The following is a 17,530-nucleotide window of genomic DNA, read 5'->3' on the forward strand; positions in this document are numbered from 1 at the left end:
ATGATACTTCTAACATCATTTTGTTCATTCTCATATACACATCTGCAGGATCTATCATCTATCTATACCCAGCGCATATGCACACCCATCGTACATCTGCTCATCTATACACCCCTTTTCTCTCTTCCCTTCCCCCTTCATGTCTCACTCCCGCACACATTCTCTTAATATATAACACCTCATGTATAGGCTCTCATGCATCATCTCTCACAATCTATGACCGTACACTCCACCAACTCCCCACCAAAGCCATCGCCTCCTCCCCACCCCCCGCCAACCTCTCATCCTGCAACACATCCGCCAAACACCGCCACGGATCCCTCCCTCCGCCCCATTTCAACAAGCCCTGCCTCAACCTTTCGCCCTTTTCCCGCGTCACCACTGCTCGTCGGCTGCCGTTTCCGTTTCCATTCCCGTTACCATTGCCATTTCCGTTCCCGTTGGAGGTTGATGACTGCCCAGACTGAAAAACAACCTCCCACACCCTCTGCGCCAGCACCCGATCAAACAGATAACTATAATACGTACTCCCATACCCATACAAATGCCCAAAAAACCCCTGCCAGCGCGTCCCGCGCGGATCAGGCGGGCAGCAGCCGACAGTGGCTTGGATATGGTGGTACACCGCGGTGGAATCAGTCGGGTCGATATCACCGGGCAGATTCCCCCCCGCCGAGGGGGTAGTATGCAAAGCCTGGTCGAGCATGGACAGGATAATCTGGTTTTCGGTCTCGGAGCCTTCGAAGCGGCGGGCCTGGAGGATTTTGTTCTTGAGGATGCCTAGGGGCACGGGCTCGTCGGTTTGGTAGTGGCGGGCGAAGCTGTGGACGACGCCCGGGTCGGAGGCGAAGTACTCCATGAGGGTGGAGGGGAGTTCGGCGAGGTCGGTGGCGCAGCGGGTGCCGGAGACGGTTTGGAAGGAGGTGCGGGCGAGGATGGAGTGGATGGCGTGGCCCATTTCGTGGAAGAGGGTTTCGAGTTCGTAGAAGCTGAGCAGGGCGGGTTGGTCGCTGCCGTCGCGGGCTGGGTCGGGAAAGTCGCAGATGAGGGCGATGGTGGGGAGTTGTTTGATGCGGGAGCCGTGTTTGGAGTAGGCCATGCCGTCGTTGGCGGCGGAGGCGGGGTTGCGGAAGAGGCCGGCCATGGAGGGTTCGCGCTGGGAGAGGTCCCAGACGTCGGCCATCTCGGTTTCGTCGATCTCGCGCGAGCAGCGGAGGGTGAAGTGCGCCGGGTTGGGGAGTTTGTCCTCGCGGTGGAAGAGGTCGCAGTAGAGGATCGCGACGTGGCCTTCTTCGTCTGACATGACGTCGATGCGCCGGACGTCGGGGTGCCAGGTCTCGCCCGTTAGGGGCTGGCGGGGCACGAACCGGATGCCGTAGAGGTCGGTGAATAGTCGCGAGAGGCCTTGCATCACGGACCCAAGGGATAGGTACGGCATCAGCAGGTCTCCCGCGGGACGCCGCGCTGTGTTTTGGAGCGGGCGGCGCACGAGTTCAGAGTAGTATTCCTTGTCCCAGGGCTCGACCGTTTTGGCCGACGGGTCCACGTTGCGCTTTTCCTTAAGCATGTCCGCTAGCTCCTGCTGCACACGCGGCCGGTTGGTCTGCGCCACGGCCCGCAGGAACTTGTCGACCGCCGCGGGGGACTTGGCCATCATGCGGTCGCGCAGCGCGAGGTGGCCGTAGCTCTCGAACCCGGAGAGTCGTGCCAGCTCAGCCCGCAGCTTCATGAGGTACTCCAGCTTCTCGACCGACTTCTGCGACGCCGTGCGCGAGGCGTAGTAGATCAGCTTGCGCGCGTCCGCGCTGTGCACGCTGCGCAGTGCCATCGACGCTTCCCCGCTCATCGTCGGCAGATACACCTTGCTACCGCGCGTCAGCTTCCGGGCGTGCGTCGGGTCCATGCCCAGCAGGTCGTTGCTGGGCAAGACGAGTGTCGGCTGGTCCGGCTCGGTCTCCTGCACAAACTCGGACCCGACCGTGCTGATTTCCGACGAAAGCTGCACGAACCGGTCGCGGGCCTTCTGCGGCAGGTTGACGGCCGACTTGGTGAACTCCAGCCGCAGCACGTCAGCCACGGCCTTCTCCTCCTCCGACCACACCATCGTCACCTTCGGATCGGCCATCGCCCTGGCCAGCTGGTCGTGCAGCCCCGTCATCGTGTTGAGCTCGTTCATGTACTGGTACAGCATCTCCCAGCACTCGCTCGCCCGCGACTGCATGGTCCGGCTGGGGTGGGCGGCACGCACAAAGTCGGCCATGTCCAGCACGCGGCACAGGACGTCGCTGAGCTGATCGAGCTGGCGCACAATGAGCCGGTATTCGGCCACCGTCGCCGCGGCCATCACCTTGACCACGATGGCCCGCGCCCGCCGCAGGCTGACCTGGGCAAACGAGATGAACCCGTCGGGCGTTTTGAGGTACGCATTGCGGAATAGGCCGACGTGGTAGGACCCGGGGATTGTGGAAAAGTCGCGCCAGAAGTCGGGCCGGTCGAAGATGGACCGCAGCACGTAGTCGTCTTTACGCTGCGGCGCCTGGGTTGCGGGGATAAACGTGGGGTAGCTCGGTCCTGGGAGAGCGGCGGGCTTAGGTGAAGTCGTGAACAGACGGCGGGGGGGTACTCGAGTCGGCGCAGCGGCCCGGGACAAGCAGGTTGAGCAGACCCATGGTTTCTGCCATTGCCGGGGCCGCGCCACGGCCCTTAGCATGCTGTATCTGCGTAAGAGTTGAGGCCCTCGTTGTCCTGGTTGTCGTCGTTCTCGTGGTTGTCGTTCTTGTCGTGGTCACAGCGCTCGGCGCTATACTGAGGCCGAATCAAGCATCGGAAGTCGAGATGTTGGGTATCCTTGTTTTGCTTCTCCCACTCTTATTCCTCCTCCATATGCCCTCTTCCAACCTTTTCGGGACTTGTTGCTTGACCGTCGTGCCGCGTGCCTTTGAACCGGAGCCGGGCTAAACTTGTCGTGGCCGAGTCACCAAGTGGGATGAATTGCAGACTCGGTGAATTGAGTGGGTTCCCGAATGCGGGACTGTGCTCTGGATTCCATGTCGAAAAAAAAGTTGACAGGGGCTCCAATTCCGAAGCTTCCCTTGACCCCACATCCGCAGCGGGCAGGCAAGCACGAGGCATCAGGTGGTCCGAGCGCACAGAGCAATTGACAACACTCTGGGAGAACTCCGGGAGACTGGCTCGAAACTGGGTCCTGCCCGGAAATAGCCGCAGCTTGCGCTTGTTCTGACAACCCGCAACCCGAAACAACCCTGGCAAGCCTGGCTCCGTCCATTTTCGCCCGCGCTTCCACCAACCTCGAACCTGCCATCTCCAAGCTCCTCGCCCACCACGCCCGGGACCTGCACCCCGCCGACGCCTAGAATCCCCGAGAGCTCGCGAGGCACGTCTCAATTGGGTGCACAATGGCTGCCAGGGTGCTGCTGCAGCGGGTACGTTACTGTTACTCTTTCGCTCGTCTTTTTTTTTTCGTCCTTTTTTCGCTCTCATGACCTCGGTAACGGCATATGCTAACGGATTTTTACCTTGAGCAGCGCATTGCGCCGTTAACGGCTGCCGCACTGGTAGGAGGTGTCGCTCTCTACCCCCAGATCGCACACGCCGAACCTCCCAGCGAGCGCCAATTCGTATGTCCAGAGTTTTCCCCGGGACCCCTCCTAACCCCCATCATAGCAAACTCTAACCCTTGCCTCGGCACTCCAGTCCCGAAAGCCCATCTACGAGGACGAGTTCGACTACCTCTCCGTAACCAAACCCGCGCCTCCCTCAGCACCTACCGCGGCCGTTCCCCCCTCCACTCCCCCGGCACCCTCCGAAGAAACCCTCCCAGCCCCGGTGCCCGACTCCTCGTCGTCCCCCCTCTCCTCCCTCTTCGGCTCGGAACCCACCACAACCCCCACCCGCACCCGCGCCCCGACCCCAACCGACCGCCTAGCCGTCGAGATCCGCCGCGCTCGCCTCTTCCTCTACACTCAATCCTGCCTCGCCGAAGACTCCATCAACAACGCCCTCTCCCACGCCTTCGCCCTCGAGCGCTCCTTCACCTCCACGCTCACCTCCCTCGCCCCGCCCCGCGAGTCCGGCGAACGCCTGATGCCGGGCACCGTGTACGTGCTCGTAGCCGGCATGGCGGGCAGCATTGTGGCGCGCAACCGGAACATCCTCTTCCGCGGGGTGGCGCCGTTGGCGTTGGGTTTGGGGGCTGCTTGGGCGGTGTTGCCGGTTACGATGGGGAATGTGAGCGCGTTGGCGTGGGAGTATGAGAAGAAGGTGCCTGCGTTGGCGGATGCGCATTTGCGGGCGCGGGAGGGGGTAGAGCAGGGGGTGGATATGGCTAGGGTGCATGCGCAGGTCGCGCAGAGGAAGGTGTATGAGGGGGTGAGGGATGCGAGGTTGGCGTTGGAGGGGTGGGTGCAGAATGTGAAGAGTTGAGGATAGAGATAATAAAATCACGTCTACCTCAGGAAAGAAGGGGGGTGATCGATCGATCGATGTATTGATGGATGGATGGGAAGGGGGAAGGAGACTGGCTACTCTATGCAAATTGCATGATAGACAGTAGACGGACGGAGATGTGTTGTGCTTGAGCGAGGCAGGCGGTTGCTTGTGTTCTCGCTCGGCTTTGTATGTATCATAAAGGGGTCAAGAACTGGTCGGATAGACAAATTTACTTTGTGACAGACAACGTTTTCCTTCCGTGAGACTATGTGTCAATTCATCCACCATACTAACCTGCAACTAACTTGCTCCTGGGGGTCCAAATATCAAACTCTCCATGCCATGACGGTGGTGGGTTCACCATGTGGAAGCGTCACGCCGGCTTAAAACAAAAGGAGTGCGTTTGTTCGTTGTTTGCGGGATCAGCTAGATCCCATATCCTCCGCCGAGGTTCGGGGATTGAACTCTAGTAAAAAAAAACACAATAAGTCGCCTCCGTTCTGTCACTTGGTGGCTTTTTATATCACCATTTGAAGTTCTTGACTACATAATCGAGCTGTAGTAGGGCTTGGTGGTGATTTTCCGCCGTTTCGTCTTCGGACTTAGTTCTTCGGGCTTTCTCAGATGTCTGACGAGGAGCTATTCTTGTTGGGTAGAGGAAAGGAAATCATATCTCGTTTCGTTAGTCTCTAAGTATAAGTACAGTCTATAGTCTAGGGTATCATATCCTCCGCCTCCCTCCAACCCGTCGTCCAAACCAACCATAATCAACCAACCCCCCCCCCCAAACCTCTCCATTACAGCCTCTCCTCCCTCTTCTCTCCCAACCCCATATAAAACCCCAAAGCCCTCTCATAAGTCCACATCGTCACCGCGCTCGCCGGCGCCGCCTTCATCAAACTAACCGTCAACCCCCGATACAACCCCCTGACCCCTTCCACCCTCCAAATCGTCCTCACCGCCCCAACCGTGCCCCCCACATACTCCGGTATATTCTTATGCACATACCTCCCCCTCGTCGGCCCCTGCACCTGAATCCGCTTGCGCACCAAATCCAACGGAAACGTCCCCGTCTTCGCCATCACACTCGCCATCGTCCCCGCTACCGCCCCGCCGGAACTGTAGGGCAGGTCTAACTCGCTGAGGTGCGGGCGGAGGGTCTCGTAGGCTGCGAAGAAGAGGCCCATGTAGGGGATGATTTGGGCGAGGCCGGGTCCCAGGCCGCGGAAGAAGCCCCGGATGCCTTCGTCGTGGGCGATTTGGCGGATGGCGAGGGTTAGGCCGGGGTAGACGCGGTCGTTGCCTTGCGCGGCGAAGCGCGTGCGGAGCAGGTCGAGCGGATAGGTAGTCGCGGTCGCGGTGCCGCCGCCGATGGCGCCGGCGATGAAGGATTCGGCGGATTGGGGGAGGGCGGAGCGGTTGGGGTTGTCGTCGTCGTGGAAGGCGGCGCGGAGGAGTTGGGTGGTGGTGCGGTAGGTGGTGAATTGTACCGCGCTGTAGCAGATGTAGAGGAGTTCGGCGGGCACGTTGCCTTTCCATAGGCCGGGGAGACCTTCGGAGCGGAGGATGTGTCGGAGTGTGGGCAGGGTGCCTTTGTAGATGGGTCCGCCGCGGAGGTCGCGGTGGGAGAGGGGGTCGGAGAGGGAGTGGGTTTGGAGTTGGAGGCGGATCTTGACGACGTCGAGGGGGGCGATGACGAAGCTGGGAAGAAGAGCGGTGTTAGCTTAGGGTCTGGGTCTGAGAGCCGTGGAGGCTAGACAAAAAGACCCTACCGTGCAATCAACCCCGCTGTGGCGCCCGCGGCCGTGACCTGCAAACGCGAGCCCTCATCCTTCAGACGGTCTCCTTTGAGTGACATTCATCCGATGGGGGCCGGCGAAGAGTCCCGGGGCTCTGTGCGAGGCGTTGTTGTTTGAGGCGTCAGTCAATCGGGGAATTGAAGTTGCATATGTCCAGGCTGGAGATAAAGCAGTTGGAAGTGGATGAGTTGTTGTGTTCACCACCTGGCACGGGCAAGTGTTTGGTGTTGGTTGGCTGGCTCGTGTGACACTGTTTTACTCGGGGGTTCCGCTTCGTGACAAATTGGAATTCGCTTTTTTCCCCTTTTCCTTTTTTTCTTGTACACCGTTTCAAGTTTTCGATATCGCGGCTATCCAAGGGACAGTCGGGACGCCCCGTGTGACGGGATCGGAGGGCCCGCTCGGACGGCTTGCGCATTCAATTGTCGTTAAAGAGGCACGAGATGTCGTTGACCAAGGTTGGTTACTTTTTTTTTTGGTTTGCTATGCGGCTAAGCAGTGACGACATTCTCGCGGTCGGATCTGCAGGGGTCGATCTCTGTTCCGCATCTGACCGTCGTCCCTTACATTTGTTACACCGTAACGTTACCATGGTCGTAATGCAATACATCCCGCCCTATCGAGGCGGCTCTTATCAGTTGGTTCCAGTCGGTCCATTTCAGCCTAGCGATACCGAGATGACCGATGACTCGCGCGGAAAAAAGAACGGATCAAACGACCTCAAAAAATCGCCGAAACTTGTGGACCACGATTCTTCTGCACCAGTCCTTGAAGGCAACACAGTCACGGGACCTTACGACCGGCCTCACTTGATCTTGGCCTATAGGCCCTCAAACCGAGCTGACCAGCCTCCCAACGACGTGAGCACCGGTCCGCGTCTCCGGCAAAAGATTCTCCGATGGCTCCAGTCCTTGCCGAAACGGCCAAATTGCCTCGAGTTGAAGAAGGTTACAAGCGGCTCCCCCACAAGCCGCCCCAGCTGCGGAATTGAACCAGCAGCCATTGGTGGTTCAAGGGTTCCTTCTGCCCGAAAAGAGCCACCTCGTAATTGGCTGAAATGCCCAGCCATGCACCAGTGGGTCAACGGCAGTACGGAAGGCCCAGCGCGGCCACTCAGACGGGCTCGTGAGACAGTGAGGGTCTGGCCATCGCGGGGTACTTCGCTGGTCGCTGGAGCTCTCGCAGTCTTCGGCGTGCCTTTTGGACCAGTTCCACTCCGAAGCGAACGTGGAACTGCCAAACCGAGCATCGTCAAGGGCGTTGCAGGGTGTAGCACAAAAAGCCGCCCACGTAAAGAGCAGCTGCCGTGGCTTGTTTTCCGTTTCACTCGCCTTCTGTCATCTCGTCCTCCTCCTTCCCCTTTTGCGCGTTTCTTTTGCTCGCCAGACATCGTCATCCATCCATCGACAAGCTCAAGCCAGCCCCAGCCTTTCCCAGTGGCGGAGTTTTCCCCCGCGCTGACCGTGCTCGAGCCTCGACGGCGCTTGACCACCGTCTCCAACTGTGACGAAATTGTCTCTCCATCATAGGGCCCTGCTACCTCAGCAGTTGGGGGTCGTGACAAGTCGCATGTGATCAACGCCCGCCAGCGCCTGAAACATCCCAGCCTGCCTAGACCTGCACTTATCATAGTACTCAGGCTGCAGCTTTTACTCTTCGTATTCTTTGTTATACCAGTCTCTCTGTCTTCTCCTAGTTCGTTTGCACTCCAACCTAGCTCTTCAACACGGCTTTCAACACTCTGAGCATAGCTCACGTTCAACACAACCACAGCAACAAACAACCTAAGCAATTAAGCAACACCCCCCACACTTACTATTCACATTCTGGCTGTCACAATGCCTGCCGCAATCCCATCCTCGACTTCCACCATCGCCAGCCCGGACGTTAGAACTATCGTTACACCCGTTCTCTCTGCCCTTCCCGGTGCGGCTGCCTCCCAAGAACCCCCCTCGGCTGTTCTGCCGTCCCTCTCACCCATTCTTCGCCAGCGCGTCCAGCTCCTATCGTCTTCCAACGCCGAGCCATGGATCCGGCTGCTGAGCTATGACCCCACCAAGGTGGCTCAACTAACAAGCATCGCTCAGAGTGGCGACTTGGACCCCCATCCCGTGTCGGGGGAGATCGAGGTGGACTGGGACTACGATATTGACACGACCTACAAGAGGCTCGACCAGGAAACACTCCAGGCCTTGGTCGTGCTCAAGGAGCGGAATCTCTTTTTCCGGCTCGTCTACTGCACCGGGGACCCGGACGGTGGCGGTGACGGCTGGCGGGTTGGCGAGGTGGGAGTTGCGGACTCGTCCACTGCGACCAACACATTCGGCGGTGCTTCCGGTGTTGTCGAGGCCGAGACGCTGTTCCGGGCAGCAAAATCGACCAAGACCACCAACGGCCTGGCTCCCACCAATGGCGGCCATACCAACAATGCATCCAAACCCATATGGGGCGCACCATCTACCACCAAGGAGGAGGCGGAGGAGGAAGACGATGATGACGATTACTGGGCCCGGTACGATGCGACCCCGTCTAGGACACCGGCCGTCAAAAGTTCACCGGCCCCACGAGCTGCTGCCGCACAAACTTCTCAGCCTGAAACCTCTACTGAAGCCGAGGATGCCTACTTTTCGCAGTACGACTCCGTCCAACCAGCTATGGACAACCACGATCCCGACGAAGAGGCCGCAATCCTAGAGAACCCCGTGCTCACCCAGCGACCTCTCGGCCTGGGAACTACCGCAACCGCACCCAAACCCCAAGAACAACCCACCGACGGCCCCGTCCTTGCCCATCCGGTCCCGCGCAAGCCAGAATCGGTGCGCTCCGCGGGCTCGCGCAACAGCCAAGAAGAGTCCTGGGTACTGGCGAACCCGACAACATCGGGCCGGCCCGGTAGTGCGGGCTCCAACTCGTCGCAGACGGTGGCCCGGCTCGAGGAGGTGGCTGAAAGCCGCGAGCAAACCGAGTTTGGCGTCAAGCAGCACATCTCGCGGAGCATCCGCAGTCTGTTCCTGCTCTCACGGGCATCGGGGATCGACAGGGAGGAATTTGAAAGCATGGTCCGACGGGAGTTGGATGTATTGGGTATGGTGGAGACTGATATCTAAGGGGAGAGAACAACAGGGGGAGGAAAGGGCAACAAACTGTACAACACTGCATGTGGGTTGGTTGGTTTAGTTGGTTCTTGCATCTCTAGCGCGGTCACCGGTGGGTTTGTGTCTTTTTTTCCGATGACCTATTGTATGGTTTACCGGGCCTGGCAGTCTGGTACGAGGGATCTCGGCGGCTGAGAAGGACAAAATCTTTGTCCGTGTCACCATACACCGCCATCTGCGGTACCGGGTTGTCGGGTTACCTCGACTGGTCGGCGGGTGACTCTTTTGTCTGTGCATTTGGGTCGGAGTTTCACGGCGTTTTCGGGAAACGAGAGGGGGGCGTTTGTTCGGGTCCAAGCATTATCATCATTCTTACGGTGGAGAACGGATAGTCAGTATAGGTAATCCGTGATTGGCAACCAATTAAGAAATTATGTTAGTCTCTGAGGTCCTGAGTTGTGGGAATGTGAACCTGGCTTGTGCTATTCTCCGTCGGTCACGTTGAGGGCTAGAGCCTTCCAGTCTTATTTATGTACAGTACAATACAGTACTCCGTACAAGATGACTACACCAGACAATGTGAATTTGAAAGCGAAGAAGAAGAGGGATCAACTGCCATGCTGATGAATTGATATGATTCATATCTAGGAGCCAAAAGAGCAAAACGCAAAAGCTCACCACCAAGCCCTATTCCCATCCGGAGGAATAGAGGTTGGTAGTTACGAAAAACCGGTGGTTTTTCTTCGCTAGTCCCGGGGATCGAACCCGGGACCATTTCGATTTACGACGGTAGTGGCGAGCCCAACGCCCCTCCCAATACCGCTGCGCCAAACACGCTGTTTCGCGAATTGGGAGGAGATGGTGACAGGAGCAGTGAGAAGGGCACTTATATCCTTGGGGTGGAGGGAAGGTGCGCAAGTTCAAACATATTGACAACAGGGTGTATGGTTTAGTTCTCAGGGTTGGGGTTAGGGTATTGTGTATGCCAAGACCCACCCCACTAATTGAAGCCTCAGTTGTTAGGCGAAAAAATGCAACCACCACCCGCCCTGCAGCCAAAAAAGTTCCCACGCGCCAAAGAGCGAAAGCAGAAAACGGAAAAACGGCGACAAACGACGGCGCAACACCACGCCCACGCAATTCACCCCCCTCCGGCCGACCGCAATCCCCAGGCCCGGGAGACGCCCGTTCGATTTCCTCCCAATTGCCCTCTCTGACCAACTAACTACCCACCCACCACTCACCCCCCACACATACACATATAGCCCGCCATGCTACGCCCGAGGTTAAGGATACCACTACGGCCGGGGGCCCTCCTCACGCCGGCGTTCTCGTCGTCGGCGACCACCAGCGCCGCCCTGCGGCCCATGGCCTGCCGAGCGCGGGCAATGCACTCGCTCACCCCCCTCACCTACGATCTGAACGGCGAAGTACGGACGACTGGCCTCGGCAAGCTGCTGTCGGTCACTGCCTACAATATTGCGTGGTACCAGTACCAGTCACACCTTCTTGCGAAGTTGAATGGTTTGATAGCGGGTTTGTCTACCCTTTTTTCTTCTTTTCCTCCTTGCGGGATCTCGGCTAACCAAGGATCCCAATAATAGACACCGACTACCAAAGCCGCCACGTCAAAGACATCATGCTAAGCACCGCGCGCGACCCGGCCGAAGCCTCGACCTTCAACTACGCCAGCATGATCCACAACAACCACTTCTTCTTCAAGAACCTCTCCCCGACCCCCGACGTGCCCATGCCCGACGCCCTCCGCCACGCTTTCGAAGCCTCCTTCGGCTCCCTCGAAACCCTCCGCCAGGAAATGGTCTACACCGCCGCCGCCATGTTCGGCCCGGGCTTCGTCTGGCTCGTCCGCACCAGCCACCCGGGCATGCCCCACGCCTTCAAGGTCCTCACCACCTACGCTGCGGGGTCCCCCTACCCGGCCGCCCACTGGCGTCGTCAGGATACCGACATGAATACCGCTGCGGGAGCGAACTCGGAGGCGGCTATTGCGAAGAGCAGGGGGTGGTTTGCGAATAGTGCTGCGGGGGCTGGGAACCCGAATGTTAATAACCCTGCGGATGCGTACGCGCCGGGGGGGATTAGTTTGCAGCCGATTTTGTGTTTGAATACGTGGGAACATGTCTGGTTGTGGGATTATGGGTTTGGGACGAACGACCCGAGTCAGGGTAAATTGGGGTTTGCGGAGCGGTGGTGGAAGTATATTAACTGGGAGACGGTGCTGCAGGATGCGAATATCAACCGGAAGCAGATGAGTACGGATGTGGATGGCGGTAGCGCGAGTGCTACTGGTGGTGCTGGTGCTGGTAGGGGTGGTGCTTCTCAGCCAGGGCCGGCGCCGGCGCAATGAAAGGCGCAGTCTTGAGGTTGATGGATATGAGCGAGCAAGGACCGAGGCTGGTGTCTGAAAGGGAGACCGGGCCGGAAGGGAATGGAGTGTGTGTATTATATACCGTATATCGTCCTGGACATTGGGGGGGATGGTTAGACCAATCGAGACCGTAGGAGGTCGGGACGGGGGTGTGCTAGATAGGGGGCCTGATGAGCACCTCCGTGTCATTCCCGACTGCTGCATACCTCTGCTGTCGGGTTAGCGGGCGGACGTCTAGACGGGATGGGGAATGAAGACACAGGACAAAGTATGAGGTGGTATGGGATGATGATGGGACGATGTTAGGATGTAGCTTGTACAAAAACAAAAATGAAGATGCCCATGTTGAGTATGTATGTCTGTATGTATGATCTAAAAAGCGGTTGTTTAAAAACGCTTATTGACTCGTGGAAACTTAGCTCAGCCGGTACGAAATACGTGATTGTGACAAGAATGTATTTAGTCGGGAAGTTAACTATGACCAGTCTTTTTCGTCTTGTTCTCACGCAAGTTTGCGTTTATATGCTCGTCTATTCTTCTGAGCCGTGCGTTCTGCTCCGTAGCCTACATATATATTCTTCCCTCACAGCCCTTCCACGTTATAACAATCTGTCGAGACTAGGTCTGTTTTCTTGATTCTTCTACATCAAACCATAACCCTTCATGCCTGTTATACCGTGTTCATGTGATTAAACCAGGGGAAAGGGGAGTGATAAAAGTCAGCGTGGCGACGCAGGATGGTATGAGGAACAACTTAGTATTTCACAGTTTAGTACCTCATTTAAGAAATCACCAAGTTGTAACGAGAACCATTTCTCAGATTTTAGGTTGATTTTACTGCCACAATCTAAAATGATGTCAATTGTAATACATATCCCATCCCATCACCAACGCAAAGAACACATCAAAATAAATGCAATTGCTTTTCATTTTCATCATCAACTAACAAACTAGATAGCTAATCCATATCCCAACCCATCAATCAGATCACATCGCGTCCACAACCATTCCATCCCACCCACCAAATCCCTTCCCATCCCATCATCATAGCCAACTAACCAATCAATAACCCACTTCAATCCCGCTCGGAGAAAAAGAAAAAGATAGAAAGGAACGTGATCAATATGTTGCCATATCTGAAAAAATTGCTCTCATCTAGCCATCTTCCCAAAATCCGCCCATACCGAACAAAGAAGAATAACCTATAACCCATAATACCCGGCTACGGCGTAAGAATACAATGGCACAAAAACAAACAAGGCTAAATAAAAAACCTCGCAAGAGACAAAAAAACAAATACCGCGCGCCAGGTCATGCAGGATAAAGGTATCCAAAACCAAAACATCGTTCCTCCGAAGTGAAGGAGGATGGAAGTAGAGAGTAGAATGAGAAGGTCGGAGAAGAAGAAGAGGAGGAGGGGGGGGGGGGTGGTTTGTGGAGGGACAATGAAGAAAGGAAGGAAGAAGAGAAAAAGGTATCAATCAAGGTATCATCAGGAGGAAATATAAAAGTAGAACGGAAGAAACCAGAGAAAAAGAAGTAGTCAAACAAACAAAGGTAGAGGAAAACGGAGAAACCGAAAAATGCAAGAGAGAGATGAGAGAAGAAGGTCACCCCCGAAGAACATCAATCCCTCAAATCATGTTCCCATTCACGCTCACCTCAAAGCCCTCACCCTTCTGCTTCTTCGCCTTAGCCAGCATCAGCTCACGCATCCAGTCAATCCGCTCATCACGGCCCTTGACCGCAAAATGATGCGTCTTGCCGGTGCCGTTAGTCGCGCCCTCGATAGGAGGCGGGACATCCTTGACACTGCTGCTGCCGCTGCTAACACTGTCCTTGCCAATGACACCAGCGGCGGCAACCATGGTGCTGCCGGGCAGGGCGCTCTCCCTCTTGCGGAGCTTAATGCCGCCCTTGGAGTCCTGGGGGATAAGCTGGAAGCTGAAGGCGGCGACGTCCTTGGCCTTGGCGTCGTCGCTGCCGCGGCGGATATGCATGGCCTTGAAGGCAGCGTTGAGCTTGGAGCTGCTGGCGCCGGTACCGCAGGCGATAGCGTAGTCATCAATGTCGATGTACTCGAGGGTCTTGTTCATGGCAGCCGTGGAGGCGGGCGCATGGGCGGCTTCCTTGTTGTGCATCGTGAGGCGGGTGCCGCGGATCGTGAAGAAGTGCTCGTGCCACTCGTGCCGGAGCATCTTGGTCTTGCGCTTGCGCATGAGGCCCTGGTACGAGATGGCGTTGCCGCCAGTCATGTCGACCTGGGGTTGGTCGCTAATGGGGGAGAGACGACCATTGATGTTGACGGCCTTGACGGTACCGGTTGTGATAGTGCCCGGGATGCTAGCGGCGGCACCGGAAGCCGACGCCGCTGTAGGCGGGACGGCCTTTTCGAGCGTTGGGCGCTCGGTCTGGCTCCACGGGTACTGGGCGCGAGGAGGCGCTTGAAGGGGGCGTTGCCCAGTACGCTGGGAAAAGGAACGGCCGTGGGTCTTAACCGCGGGTGTAACGATAGAGTTCTCGTCCAGAGCGGGCATGACAGGGAATGATGGCCGGCGGATGGTGTTTCGCGACATGGAACGAGGGACAGGGTTGCGGAAGTTCATGTCAGGCGGGACCGACTGCGAGACGTCTCGAGAGATCACGGGAATCTCTGTGATGGTGACAGGGACGTCCATCTCGGAGAACGGAGTGCCGAAGCGGTACGGGGCAGTCGGGGTAGGAGTACCCTCATCGGACGATGGGCTGAGCTCCCGGAATGAGGGAATGACCTGCGAGACCGGGCGTGCGGACCTAGCCTGGGCTGACTGTGGCTCGCGCCGGGTAGCAGCGGCGGCGGCGGCAGCAGGTTGCGAAGGGATCGCGAGCTTGGGAAGCTTGCGCAGGCCGGCATGAGCCCCCTTTTGGTTTCCCTGGGGGAAGATCTCAAAAGGCGGCGTAGGAGGGACTTCGCTTGAAGCGTTGGCGTGCGGCCGTTGGAAGTCGAGGAATTGGCGAACGTTCTCCTGGGGGTCCCTTGACTGGAGGTTGCGCAGTGCGGCAGCTTGGAGATACCCAAGAGGAGGCAAGCTCCCGGGGCCCATGACGTCCGACGAAGCCACCACGGATGGCACGGCGTCGGAGACTGGCCGGAAGGAGTCGTCGCTGGGCACGAGCGCAGTAGCAGTCTCGGGGTTGCCCGGGTCGCCCGCAACCATGATGATGCCCTTGTCGTCAACAAAGGGGTGGTCCTTCTTGAATGCCTCCATCAACCGTTGGTTCCTCTTCCACTTGGAACAGTTCTCGCCCTTAGAGCAGTTATGAGGCTTCGGCAAGACCTGCTCAATGCCTACAATGGACACAGACTCAAGGGGAGAGATGATGTCGTTGACCTTGACGCGGGGCTTTTGCTTGCGCGCCCCAGCACCGCTTTCCTGCCTTCGCAGTTCCTTCTTGACCTTCTTATCCGGCTCGTCTTCAATTGGCGTCTCCGGCATCGGCTCGGGCTTCTTGAGATGCATCATCTTGTGGATCTCGTCCCAGATCTGTGTCCTCACGCCAAACGAAGCGATCCCCAGCTCTTTCAGGTCCTCAAACTTGAGCGTCATGAGAATGGCGCCGTTGATATCGTTCTCGACGAATCTTTCCGACGCCGTGAGCTCGACCCCAGCGTTGAGCATTTGTTGGGCGACCATCTCTGGCGTCCAGTCAGAGAGTGCTGAGGTGTCGAGCTCCTCATCTGTGAACTGGAACGGGCCGGTGTCGCGCCGCTTTTTCGGGAGGGGAGTGAGGTGGAAGTTCTGTAGCTGCGAGTCTAATGTGCGCGGGTCTTTCGGTGTGATGGGCGAAAGCGAGAGGGCGTGCTGAAGCTCGATCGACTGCGCCGAGGACATGGAGCTGCGGAACAGGTGTGGCCCCCTGGGACCCTCGACTTGCTGCTTCGCATCGTGGTCGAACAAGAACGGTCGTTGGCGGAGCGAGCTGGGTGTTTGTGCTTCGTCTTGTGTCGAGAGGGTCGTGAAACTGGGTTGTCCGGACTGTGTGGTACGAATGAGCAAACAGCCTTTTTGGGTCTCCTCCCACATCTACCTCCCTGTCATTGAAGATGGGAGAAAACATACCGAGCCACCGAGACTGAGACGAGGTGAGCATTCGCCATCCTCAATTCCTTCCAGGTCCCCAAATTCACTGTACACTTCTGAGTCGTCGTCATGATCATCGCCTTGCTCGATCTCGGTATCCGACTCCATGAATTCCGTGTACACTGAGTACGGCCTATCCTTCACTTTCGATGCCGCAAAGAACACATCCCGACCCCGCGCCTTCTCGCGCATCTCCTGGGGTTGCGCCATCGTGGCGAATTGTATTGTTTCCTATGCCAATTGTCAGTGTACTGGGCACACTTCGATGTTCCCATTGCCAGCTCGAACCTACCATAATGATTGTATATCGTCCCGGACGACAAATATGATGTGAATGTTGCCGGGCTTGTTGCTCGTCTCGCGGGACAACGCCGGCGACCTGGTAGTTTATATCCACGCTATGCCAAGATCTCCACGTGGTGGTTTTGTGTGATTGTGATTGTTGTAAGTGATATGTTGCACCGCCACTTTCCAAGAGTAGACAGGACGAGGACCAGCTTCGTATGTCCACTCGACGATTACCGAGAGCCAAAATCCCGGAGGAGAGAAACGAGATGGTGGGGCCTCCGCAGAGGGGGCCAGCTTTTGGCGGTTACAAGAGGTTAAGTATGCCCGGGTTTCACCGCACTAGACGAGCAAGCGCCGGGGGGTGCTGCGAGTGCAACGGTTGCAGGTCACGAAATCCCGGTGTGATCCGAGCCAAGTTTGGTGCACTGGCACACACACACACCGACAGCGGAGTGTGTGTGTTCTGGGTTCTGGGTCTTTGGGTCTGCAAGAAGAGGAGAAAGGCGGAAAAGAGGAACGACAAGCAAGTGGGAGGGGTACCCTGCGGGTGTGACCGGCGGGGGATCGGGGCCAATATGTGTGATAATGGAATGGATGAGTCGGGAGGTCACTTCAAGCAGCATGACGGGACGGGTTACCGTTGCTAAGTGCAGGGCCCCAGCGAGTCGACGGATGAGCTCCAGGAGGTTACGCTTCGTAGGTTGTCGGCCGGCACTTGCGCTGCGCTCTCAGCGAGTGCCCTCGTCCATTTCTCCCCCACTTCCATGGTTTCGCAGACCTTCAGGCCCGCACCTTCCAATTTTCGACCACTGTGGCTCGTTCCCCCAGCACCTTCCCCCTGCCCTAGGCGGTATAAATTTAGGTTTATGTATGTGTGAAGGCGCGAGAACGACTGAGTCCAAGCAGGGCGAGCGGGAGGTCGGCCGAACAACGACCTCTGGTTGGGTAGAAGTGGGATGGCCGCACTGCTGCATTGCATCCTATGCGTGACTCGAAGCGGGGAGGGGGTCTTGGAGGTGGGGAATTGACCGGGGCGGGTAGCGCCAGTCTGCCAGGATGCGGACAAGAGAGGGTCGCCTGCAATGCTCATTGGATCGAAAATCCTGTCGTGCTTTCCATTATCGGACGGCTGTGCCATCTGATTGGTCCATTTCCTCGAAATCTGTTCGGAAAATAGACGGCCTAAGCGCCCACTTACACGCGCTAGCCCGATCTGAGATGTTGAGCTCTCGAGGGCCTGTGGAGTCAAGGCGTGCACGGGAAGGAGCCGGAGGCGGTCCCTGGCAGGCCGATCTTTTCACGCACCTCACCGGCACCGCTCTGCCCTGGGGGGCCCCCCAAGCCCCCCTTGTAAGTACGCTTTTTGCTGCAAAACATCAACCCCATCGA

At 57.4% G+C, this 17,530-nt stretch overlaps 6 protein-coding genes across 6 annotated transcripts; 3 read left to right on the forward strand and 3 right to left on the reverse strand.

The window, feature by feature from the left end:
- Positions 1 to 214: 214 nt before the first annotated feature.
- On the reverse strand, positions 215 to 2,710 carry C8A04DRAFT_35777 (uncharacterized protein; the record flags this gene model as incomplete). The annotated part of the gene is made up of 2 exons (XM_062783295.1): positions 215 to 392; positions 456 to 2,710. 2 exons carry the CDS (start codon positions 2,708 to 2,710, stop codon positions 215 to 217), a joined length of 2,433 nt encoding a protein of 810 aa, XP_062638883.1.
- A 706-nt stretch (positions 2,711 to 3,416) lies between these two features.
- C8A04DRAFT_35778 (micos subunit MIC26) lies at positions 3,417 to 4,443 on the forward strand (the record flags this gene model as incomplete). Its single annotated transcript, XM_062783296.1, has 3 exons — positions 3,417 to 3,443; positions 3,546 to 3,638; positions 3,715 to 4,443. 3 exons carry the CDS (start codon positions 3,417 to 3,419, stop codon positions 4,441 to 4,443), a joined length of 849 nt encoding a protein of 282 aa, XP_062638884.1.
- An 803-nt stretch (positions 4,444 to 5,246) lies between these two features.
- C8A04DRAFT_26771 (mitochondrial carrier domain-containing protein) lies at positions 5,247 to 6,307 on the reverse strand (the record flags this gene model as incomplete). The annotated part of the gene is made up of 2 exons (XM_062780039.1): positions 5,247 to 6,150; positions 6,222 to 6,307. 2 exons carry the CDS (start codon positions 6,305 to 6,307, stop codon positions 5,247 to 5,249), a joined length of 990 nt encoding a protein of 329 aa, XP_062638885.1.
- Positions 6,308 to 8,086: 1,779 nt separating this feature from the next.
- On the forward strand, positions 8,087 to 9,355 carry C8A04DRAFT_26772 (uncharacterized protein; the record flags this gene model as incomplete). The annotated part of the gene is made up of 1 exon (XM_062780040.1): positions 8,087 to 9,355. The coding sequence occupies one exon, from the start codon at positions 8,087 to 8,089 to the stop codon at positions 9,353 to 9,355; it is 1,269 nt and encodes a 422-aa protein (XP_062638886.1).
- Positions 9,356 to 10,614: 1,259 nt separating this feature from the next.
- C8A04DRAFT_26773 (Manganese/iron superoxide dismutase) lies at positions 10,615 to 11,711 on the forward strand (the record flags this gene model as incomplete). The annotated part of the gene is made up of 2 exons (XM_062780041.1): positions 10,615 to 10,879; positions 10,948 to 11,711. 2 exons carry the CDS (start codon positions 10,615 to 10,617, stop codon positions 11,709 to 11,711), a joined length of 1,029 nt encoding a protein of 342 aa, XP_062638887.1.
- A 1,655-nt stretch (positions 11,712 to 13,366) lies between these two features.
- C8A04DRAFT_35782 (uncharacterized protein) lies at positions 13,367 to 16,148 on the reverse strand (the record flags this gene model as incomplete). Its single annotated transcript, XM_062783297.1, has 3 exons — positions 13,367 to 15,748; positions 15,833 to 16,084; positions 16,146 to 16,148. The coding sequence occupies 3 exons, from the start codon at positions 16,146 to 16,148 to the stop codon at positions 13,367 to 13,369; spliced, it is 2,637 nt and encodes an 878-aa protein (XP_062638888.1).
- Between the last annotated feature and the right edge of the window lie 1,382 nt (positions 16,149 to 17,530).

This window comes from Dichotomopilus funicola, assembly GCF_033296635.1.
Source record: "Dichotomopilus funicola strain CBS 141.50 unplaced genomic scaffold C8A04scaffold_15, whole genome shotgun sequence".
Lineage (NCBI taxonomy): Eukaryota > Fungi > Ascomycota > Sordariomycetes > Sordariales > Chaetomiaceae > Dichotomopilus > Dichotomopilus funicola.